This window comes from Nerophis ophidion, linkage group LG01, assembly GCF_033978795.1.
Source record: "Nerophis ophidion isolate RoL-2023_Sa linkage group LG01, RoL_Noph_v1.0, whole genome shotgun sequence".
NCBI lineage: Eukaryota > Metazoa > Chordata > Actinopteri > Syngnathiformes > Syngnathidae > Nerophis > Nerophis ophidion.
Window position 1 is genome coordinate 20,957,086 of NC_084611.1, and position 10,737 is coordinate 20,967,822.

At 39.8% G+C, this 10,737-nt stretch overlaps 1 protein-coding gene across 4 annotated transcripts in view; it reads left to right on the plus strand.

The window, feature by feature from the left end:
- The window catches only part of top3b (DNA topoisomerase III beta), a 75,995-nt gene that overhangs the window by 47,549 nt on the left and 17,709 nt on the right, over window positions 1-10,737 (plus strand). For all 4 annotated transcript variants that reach the window (XR_009806487.1, XM_061897988.1, XM_061897995.1 and 1 more), the window contains 5 exons: window positions 1,583-1,737; window positions 6,221-6,326; window positions 6,669-6,815; window positions 8,613-8,786; window positions 10,050-10,178. Coding sequence is in view for 3 of the 4 variants with exons in the window: in XM_061897988.1 (XP_061753972.1) it covers window positions 1,583-1,737; window positions 6,221-6,326; window positions 6,669-6,815; window positions 8,613-8,786; window positions 10,050-10,178 (711 nt within the window). In the remaining variant the exon portion in view is untranslated. The remainder of the gene's footprint in view (window positions 1-1,582; window positions 1,738-6,220; window positions 6,327-6,668; window positions 6,816-8,612; window positions 8,787-10,049; window positions 10,179-10,737) is intronic.

Below are 10,737 nucleotides of genomic sequence, written 5' to 3' on the forward strand. Positions count from 1 at the left end.
TTGTCATGTTATCCATGTTTTGTTATCCAGTACAATACTGTAAGTATTGTAGTTGGTTTGCCAAACAGCAGTGAGTAAAATGTTTTCTTCAAGAACTCTTTGTTGTTTATTATTTTGTAATGTTGAGAGAGAGATGCAAGGTGGTTTGGCTTTCCAATAAAACTGAGTGGTTATGGAGTTGAGCAATTCAAACCAGTTGTCAGTGGGAGTAAGCAGGCTTGGAGTTTTGTCATTATAGGGGCAGAGCCCCTTGGCCTTTGTTGTCATCAACCTTTTCAGGGCACAAAGGCCAAATGTCAGTGCTGGAGGGCCATCAAATAAAACAGTGATTTTTTAAAGTCCCAAAGTGTTCCTTTTGCCCACAATGACAGTAAAATGGTGGGGATTTGAATTCTTTAGTGTATGGCCAGGCGTTTTTTTTTTATGTTGTTGTTATTCACGTTCAAATATCGTGGTTGAGTGGGTTGGAAAAAAACTGCCAAACCTGCATTACTTGTTATAAATATGTTGAGAGTTTATTATCTTCTTTGCTTTCACAAATGTTTCAAACAGCAGCCGCATTTTGTACCAACTGTAATCTCTTAATGCTAGACACAAGAAGACCCAAAAATAATATGTTACAGTAATTGAGACGAGACATAACGAACGTATGAATAATGATCTCAATGTCGGTGGTGGACAAAATCTTAGCAATATTACGCAGATGAAAGAAGGCTGTTTTAATACTCTTAGTGTGTGACTCAAACGAGAGAGTTGGGTCAAAGATAACACCGAGATTCTTTACCGAGTCAATCAATTAATTAATCAAATAATATTTATATAGCCCTTAAACACAAATATCTCAAAGGGCTGCACAAACCACAACGGCATCCTCAGTTCTAATCTCGCAACAGGGCAAGGAAGAACTCAACCAAATAGGATCACTGTGAAACCTTGGAAAGGACTGCAGATGTGGGGACCACCCTCCATTTCACCTGTGCAATGGATGCTGAGTGGACATGGCTATTATTGTGAGAGTCCAGACCATAGTGATCAAAATACGTAAACAATAATTACATTGTGTATGTAATACCCTAAGGGAGTTGTTCGGAGGTGTTTTTTTAAGGCTTTATAGGCGGAAATGCACGGCTCCCATAGGCTCCATTGTAAGCACACTTTTCAATCAATCAATGTTTATTTATATAGCCCTAAATCACAAGTGTCTCAAAAGGCTGCACAAACCAAAACAACATCCTTGGTAGAGCCCACATAAAGACAAGGAAAAACTCACCCCAGTGTTACGTCGACAATGATGACTATGAGAAACCTTGGAGAGGTTTGATGAGTACTGCTGGCAGCGTACCCTCAATGAATAAAGTTGGTATGGTATATGCAGAGAATGGCAGGTGAATTGTCAGGGAACACTTAGTTTAATTCAAATTGAAAAAATACTTAGAAAAGACACAAAATACTGACAAATCAAGAGCACCAGGACAGGAAGTAATTCCAAATACAGCAAGTTAACAACAAAAAGTTATGAAGCTTCATGACAGAAAATGTGAATACTGGAATTTAATTTAGCAACCTTTTTTTTATGTTTCAGGTATAGGTCCTCAGTATACTATGCAGATTGCTGAGCGCTTATACACACAGGGATTCATAAGCTATCCTCGAACTGAAACATCCCACTATCCAGAAAGCTTTGACCTGAAGGGAACACTGAAGCAGCAGACCAACTGTCCTTTTTGGTCAGAGGAGGTAAGATAACAGATTAATTTCTTCATGCACACTCTGCCAGGAGCACTTGCTTGGGAAAATCAATGAATTCTGATGTATGCTGCTTGAACATTTGTACGGATAAAATTTTAGCACCCCTTTCAACTTTTACTAGTTTGTATTTTGTTTGTGGATTGTTGCAGATGGTACCATTATGAAGATTATGTATGCAACATGTAGCCTGAAAGTGTATTTCATTTATAAATGTATTTTTGAAAAAGGGAAATATTTATTTTAATTAATTTGTATTAATGAGCTGTGACGGGTCTCCAGCCGTCATCGTGTGGGTTGCTGTGACACTCGATAAAATAACACCGTAACAGGTTTGACTCGGGTTTATTATTTCAATAAACATGTCGTCTTCTTGCCAGTCGGTCGCGCCACTTTCTAGCGCGCTGGATCTTCCTGCTCGTTGCGGCGCACCTTTCAGTGGTCGGTGGCTGCGTCTGCTGCGGGGGCTCATCTCGCTCAGGGTCGCTCTCGTGGTCTTTCTTGCCTGTTGTTTCCTCTCCTACTTCTGCCACGATTGCTCCTCCCTCTCCCTTTTTATGCTGCAGCAGAAGATGCAGGGATTAAGAGCAGGTGTGTTGTGTACGCACCTGACTCTGATGGCTGCAGTGTCGCTCCAGGCGTACCCGCCTCTCCGTTCTGCTGCATGCTCCGCCTCCTGGCCCCTTCTTGGTCAGGACCGCTATTTTTCCTCGCCCGCTGTCTGCTCGTCGGCTCCGTCTCTCCACATGAGCATATAGTATGTATATATGCCAGATTCTAGTCATAGGCTACTTTCCTCTGTTTCCTGAGTCAAGTTTATGTTATCATGCAGCAGCACAGCACAGCTAATTAGAAATATACACTGCACTATACTTAGTAACTTTTAAAACAGACAAGGGCTTACAGAAGGTGCAGATAATTTTTCTCACACAGAATAAAATAAACAATCAGCTGAAACTACAAAAATGGGCTCAGGTCATGTATTTTGCCTTCATTTGCTTTATTCATCAATCAATTAATTAATTAAAGTTTAATTATACAGCAAATATTCCATGAAAAAACTTCTCAAGTATTGAGAAACTTGTGAGTAACTTCTACTTTTTTATTTAGTGGCAAATTTGTATGTTTTTTGGACTACAACCTTACTTCATCAATCAATCTTTGTTTATTTATATAGCCCTTAATCACAAGTGTCTCAATGGGCTGCACAAACCACAACAACATTCCCGGATCTCAGATCCCAAATCAGGGCAAGAAAAAACTAGACCCAATGGGAACAACGAGAAACCTTGGAAGGGACCAAAGATGTGGAGATCCCCCCCTGGGTGACCAGTGCAATGGATGCTGAGTGGATATGGTTAATAACTTGAGAGTCCAGTCCAGCAGGGAATTCTCTTGCATGTGAACGTCGGAGCGCAGAGACGTCACCGATTGATGCATAAGGAGTGGTCACCCCGGGTCCCGACTTTGAACAGCTAGCGCGTCATCCGTGGAGGCTGATCCGTGGTCACCTGATAACCTCTCCACGCAGGAGAGGGGGGCAGAGCAGAAAAGAGAGACAGTAAATCGACTGGTCTAAAAAGGGGTCTATCTAAAGCCTAGAGTATACAAATGAGTTTCAAGGTGGGACCCTATGCTTCCACTGAAGTAGCATCTCTTAACTGCTACCGGTAGGGCATTCCAGAATACTAGCGCTCGAATTGAAAACGCTCTAAAGCCTGCATATTTTTTGGGGCTCTGAGAATCACTAACAAGCCGGAGTTATTTGAATGCAGATTTCTGTCCGGGACATATGATACAATGTAATCAGCAAGATAGGATAGAGCTAGACCGTTTAATATTTTATACGCAAGTAGTAAAACCTTAAAGTCGCACCTTAAGTGCACAGGAAGCCAGTGCAGGTGAGCCAGTATAGGCGTAAAATGATCAAACTTTCTTGCTCTTGTCAAAAGTCAAGCAGCAGCATTTTGTACCAACTGTAATCTTTTAATGCTAGACATAGGCAGACCCGAAAATAATATGTTACTGTAATCGAGACGAGACGTATCAAACACATTCATTATGATCTCAGCGTCAGGACGAATTTTAGCGATGTTATGGAGAGGCTGTTTGGAGAGAGTTGGGTCGAAGATAATTACAAAATTCTTTACCGAGTCGCTTTGTATAATTGTTTGGTTGTCAAATGTTAAGCTGGTATTATTAAATAGGTGCTGGTGTTTAGCAGGACCGATAATCAGCATTTCTATTTTCTTAGCTTTAAGATGCAAACAGTTGCTGGACATCCATTGTTTGAATTAATCTAGAAACGCCTCGAGGTGACTACAATCTGGCATGTTGGTCAGCTTTAGGGGCATGTAGAGTTGGCTGTCATCAACATAACAGTGAAAGTTAACACCATATTTGCGTATGATGTCACCTAGCGGCAGCATATAGATGCTCAAAAGTGCAAGGCCAAAGACAGATCCCTGTGTTACCTTAAGATACTCTGAGGTCACATTGTTATGGGAGATAACCGGAATACAAACATAATTGAATACATTCGTTCTAAACACTACATTGTATACAACGTATCTGTATTGTTTACTATTTCTGACATTGTACTTTCATACTAATTTACTATGCTAGACAGTACTTTGTCTTGTCACTGTCAAAAAGAAACAGACAGTTTGCTACGTTACTATGAACTGAGGAAAAGGACAACTAATTCTAACTAAGCACTCAATAGCGAGTAGAAGACAAAATATTTATTGGAAATACGATGTCATTAACTCTTTCTCATTGTATTTTGCAATCAACACGCTAAAGCTGAAATTAGATGTCATGATGTTTCTCAAATATACACTTCCAAATATATGAAACAATTTATATTGTACACTGAGAAGTAATAGCAGTATCATAAACTGTGATTGTTTTGGTTCCTTCCAGCTCATTGAAATTTTTTTTGTGCCTCTGTCCTGTCTGAAACATGTCCAACATTCAGAGTGACAAGTGTTTTGTCACTCGCCTTGTTTTCTCCAATCTTCAGTATAGCTGCATTGACCACAATTTACTTTTTAAAGTTCCATCTTACACATGAGCAGCTCAAATGTCAGATTCACTGAGTTTTGTATTTATTTTTTGGTTTCTTTTTTTTTGTCACAAAATATTTGTTTCTTGGTCTTTTTTATCACCTGCTGATAATGATTCATTTAGTGCCTGCCACTGATCGACAGACTCACTTATATTATTTTTGTATCCATGATATGCTTTTCATTGATCTTTTTATGGATTACTGTGGATGTACACAAGGCATAAGCAGTACTTACAGAGAACATTTTAGCAAAGTAACTTAGCAGTGTAACTGGACCTAAATCATTGAATCTCTATATAAATGACATTTGTAAAGTTACAAGAGATTTAAAGTTAGTATTATTTGCGGATGATACAACAGTGTTTTGTTCAGGAGAGAACACATAGATGATAATACCAATAACAACAGAAGAAATAAACAAATTAAAAAGATGTTTTGACAAAAACAGACTATCATTGAATCTCAGTTAAACTAAAATAGTGCTATTTGGTAACAGTAGAAGAGAAGGTCAAACACAAATACAAATAGACGGAATTGAAATTGAAAGAGTAAATGAAAAATCATTTCCAGGTATAATGATTGATGATCCCGGAGGTGGGGCACAATGGCGAGCGCCTGGTGGCCGGGCCTGTTCCCATGGGGAACAGCCCGAAGAGGCAACGTGGGTCCCCCCTCCAATGGGCTCACCACCCATAGCAGGGGCCGTAGAGGTGGGTGCGATGTGAGCTGGGCGGCAGCCGAAGGCAGGGCACTTGGCGGTCCGATCCACGGCTACATAAGCTACCTCTTGGGACGTGGAACGTCACCTCACTGGGGGGGAAGGAGCCTGAGCTAGTGCGCGAAGTGGAGAAGTTCCGGCTGGATATAGTCGGACTCACTTTGACGCAAAGCAAGGGGCTCTGAAACCACTTCTCTCGAGAGGGGCTGGACTCTCTTCCACTCTGGCGTTGCCGGCAGTGACAGGCGACGGGGTGGGTTGGCAATTCTCGTTGTCCCCCGGCTCAAAGCCTGCACGTTGGAGTTCAACCCAGTGGACGAAAGGGTAGCCTCCCTCCGCCTTTGGGTGGGGGGACGGGTCCTGACTGTTGTTTGTGCTTAAGCACCAAACAGCAGTTCAGAGTACCCACCCTTTTTGGGTACACTCGAGGGAGTACTGGAGAGTACTCCCTCGGGTGATTCCCTTGTTCTGCTGGGGGACTTCAACGCTCCTGTTGACAACGACAGTGAAACCTGGAGAGGCGTGATTGGGAAGAATGGCCGCCTGGATCTGAACCCGAGTGGTGTTTTGTTATTAGACTTTTGTGCTCGTCACAGTTTGTCCAAAACAAACACCATGTTCAAACATAAGGGTGTCCATACAGTTTTATAATCTAAAGTATAATTTGTTGTGTTTTTAATGTTAAGGTGAAAACTCTCCTTTCAAACGGAATAAATCATCCCAGAAAAGGAGTTGATGCTGGGGACCATCCACCTATTACCCCCACTCGTGCAGCCTCAGAACAAGAACTGGGTGAGTTTTAGAGTAATTGTAACACTCAGTAGGAAAAACCATATGTGTAATGTCTGGAACTAGTTTTTAACCCCTATAGTATCAGTTAATGCACTCCGTTTACGGAGCGTGTTTGTCTATTTTATGCAACTGTAAATCAATCTGGGATGACTGTGAAAAGTGTGCAAAGTGTTTCCTAATTGTTATGTGATGCTCCAAACAGTCAATTGTTCCTCTTTGTATTATGTTACATATCTTCCATTTGTACACAACTACATGCTTTAATTTAGTTTAACATATTATGTGCCTGATGCTGTTTCACAATGTCAAACAATAGCATTGTTCTCCTTTTTTTCTCCAAAGGAAGTGATGGATGGCGGCTATATGAGTACATCACAAGACATTTCATTGCCACTATCAGTCAGGACTGCAAATACCTACAGACAACCATTACCTTCAACATTGGCACTGAAACGTTCACATGTAGTGGCAAAACCCCAATATCACCAGGTAAACAGTCCAATAAAGACATTTGTTGTAGACAATGTTCACATGTACTGTGTAGTGTACAGGCTTGACAATGACAACTCAAATATTCTCTGCAATACTTAAAATTTGGGTTGTCCTTGGTCGTATGCATTTGTTTCATTCTACTATATTACCTCGGGATACAAATTATCATGTTCTGTGATGCAGCTTGTACTTTTTATCCATCCTGTGATGCAGCTCGTTCCTTGAAGAACTTATATTTCAAAACACCATCGCCCATTAAAATGAATTGAGAAAAACACCACATATTTAACATGTGATATGCCTTTTAAAAAGAAAAACTAACTTTTGGATAGGAAATATTGTACCAAAAACAATACAATAGAATTTACTACACAAAGCGACAGTAGTTTTATGAAGTAATGTAATATAAAGTATAAGCACGTATGCCTTGGAGAGCGGACTTCAAGCGGGTTCTCCGTCAAACACCATTAGCAGCTTCTCCATATTGTCATAGAGAAATATCTGCCGTTTAGATATTATTTAACGTCCTTGGCTGTTGTTCTCAACTCATTCTGCTTCTGTGTGGTGCAGACTAATTGTGGTAGTTTTAAGAATCACATGGACAAGCTTTCTCGTTTAAATGTTATAACCTGAGTTCATGAACCTAACTTGGAAATAGTTTTAGGTTGTTGTAAATCAGGGGTTGGCAAACCTTGACCACTCAAAGAGCCATTTTGACCCGTTTTACAAAATAAGCCACAAAACTCTTTTGAAATTTAAAATTAAATAACACTGCATACAGAGTTTTTTTTTTGCTTTGTGCTTTATATATAAACCAGGGATCTCAGACGCGCGGCCCGCACCTTAATGAGAAATTCTTATGTTAGTGCGGCCCGCGAGCTTTACATGAATGCCGCTTGACAGAATTCCACTTATGTTGAAGAGGTTCATTTAGCCTACTGACGTGTATTTATAAATGGTTGATTTATAAATCAACCATTTATAAATAAAAGCATTACACTTGCCAACCTCCCATACTTTCCGGAGGTTCCCGAATTCCCAAAGTATCTATTCCCGCGAAATATCTGCTGATATTCATCCAAACAACAATAATAAGGGAGTGCAATGAAAGCGCTGCCTTTAACGCCCTTTACAACATGCACAAACAGCTTACCAGCCCAGTTACACGTTGTATGTGGCTCTTGCAGACGCACGCTCACCGCTGTAAGACATACTTGTCCAACAGCCATACAGGTTACACTGATGGTTGTAATACAAACAACTTTAACACTCTTACTAATATGCGCCACACTGTGAACCCACACCAAACAAGAATGACAAACACATTTCGGTAGAACATCCACACTGTAAGACAACATAAACACGACAGTACAAATACCCAGAATCTCATGCATCTCTGACTCTTCCTGGCTACATTATACACACGCTAGCACCAAACCCTGCCCCCCCAACCCCTCCCACCTCAACCGACGCACAGAGGGGTTGGGGGCGGTGTGTGTATAATGTAGCCAGGAGTATTTAAGCCAAAACCCTTATTCAGTGTGACACATTCTTCATGTTAATTGGCCATTTTTCTGAATTGAAATAAATATGTTTCTACTTATTCCTATTCCAATTCAAATTCGAATTCGGCACCTTTTGGAGTGCAGCCAATTCAATTTGAATTTCAATTATTTAAATCAATTTCAAGTTCTTAATTTTACATAGGCCTGGTTTGAAAATGTTTTGTTTATCATATATGATTTTATTATTTTTGTAGGAACTAATGCGTGAACAAAATGTTTTTGTTTCCAGGTTACACAGCTGTGATGCCATGGCAGGGTATCCCTCTCGAAGAAGCCCTACCTGTCTGTCAGAAGGGAGACATGTTTACAGTAGATGAGATTAAGCTAGTGGAAAAGCAGACAATCCCTCCAGACTTCTTGACTGAGGCTGAACTTATCACTCTAATGGAGAAACATGGCGTTGGTAATATCTGTGTTTTGTAAATGTTTTATTAGCACAATTTGTTTAATGCTGGTTTGTCAGTCCGTCTAACCCTTTAATTTCAATGTATTTAGGATATCCCTTTGAGATTCAGTATATAGAACATCACAAGCAATAAAATGCAACATCAACATCAGAAACAAGAACAACTTGTTTGCAAGTGAGAAAATTAATTTGAATTAAAGATAATGAAAAAAAAGAAGTAATCGACTTTTTAAAGAGAGGGACTATTATTTCAATCATATAGTGCTTTGAATCTAAATGACCCATGACCTAATTCTTTATCAATTTTAAGGATTGTAAAAAATGGATAAGTCAAACAATATAGAATGCCTGATAAAATAAGAAGCCTTATACAGAACCACTGTGGTTTTAAGTACGGTCAAATGTTTAAGTAAATAAATTCAAGAACAAAACCTAGTTTAAGTGAAACCTTGATTTAGGATTAAGCCAATTACCAGCCTTGTAGTAGTGTATTCTGAATGGACATCTCAGGACAAATCTGTGTAAATAATTATATAGAATGTTGAGAGGTTTAAAGATAGAGTCAGTAGTGTTTTGGTAATCAACCATCAGTATAATCAAGTATGAGAAGTAACAATTGTGAAATGATTACCTGTGTTTTGTAAATATTGTTCTCATCTACAACAATGTGTTTAATGCTGGCTTGTCAAAACATTTTCAATAATTTTCTCCTTTACTACCTAATTTGACAAACAAGCAAACGTGTTATACAATAATAATTGATTGGATTTATATACAGTATATATAGTGATTTACGGAAAGAACTGACAACTCATCAACCATTCAGTCCACATTTACACTTGACGGTGGTAAGCTACATTTTAAGGCACAGCTCCCCTGACAAACTTGGCTGCCAATTTGTGCCTACGGGCCTCTCCAACCACCTCCAAACGTTTCTTTATATTCATAGACCAGTGTGAGTGACAATGAGAGCAAGATGGGTGAAGTTTCTTGCCCAATAGCAATTACTTGGATGGCGGAAGCTGGATTTGTACTAGGAACCCTCAAGTTTCTTTATGGCCATCTGAGCAAACATCCCCTCACTTTATCACTTAATCTTTTTTAAGTAATAACATGCAAATACTGAAATTGCAAAAATTGTCTTAGTGCATTTTCATACTGCTCTCACCTTATTGTAACCAGGACGTATTTGAATACATTGTGGACGAAAACAGTTTCCATACACACAAATTAAAGTTGATTGTTTTTGTGCTCCTGCAGGCACTGATGCTAGCATCCCGGTCCACATTAACAACATCTGCCAAAGGAACTATGTGACAGTAGAGAATGGACGCAAGTTAAAGCCAACCAACCTGGGCATAGTCCTTGTGCACGGCTACTACAAGATTGGTATCTTTCCTCATTTGTTGCATGTTTAGGAATTTATCTTAAGTGTTTCTACTTGCGCCCAGTGTTGTGGTTTGTGTAACGGAACAAACATTTAAACGCAACACCTTTTTTTTTGCTTCCATTTTTCATCAGTTGAACTCAAAAATCTAAATCTGTTGCTATATACACAAGACCTACTCCTTTAAAATATTGTTCAAAAATCTCTCTAAGTCTGTGATAGTGAGCACTTTTTCTTTGCTAAAATAATCCATCCCACCTCACAGGTGTGGCATATCAAGATGCTGATTACACCGCATGGGTATTGCACAAGTGCGCCTTCGGCTGCCCACAGTAAAAGACCACTCTGAAATGTGCCGTTTTGCTTTAGTGGGGGTCTGGGGGTGTCAGAAAAGCGTCAATATCTGCTGAGACCACCACTTGCTTCACACAGTGCAACACTTATTCTTATAGAGTTGTTAATGTTAATTGTGACCTGTGGAATGTTGGTCCACTCCTCTTCAATGGCCGCACGAAGTTGCTGATATTGATAGGAACTGGAACACGCTGTCATATACGCCAA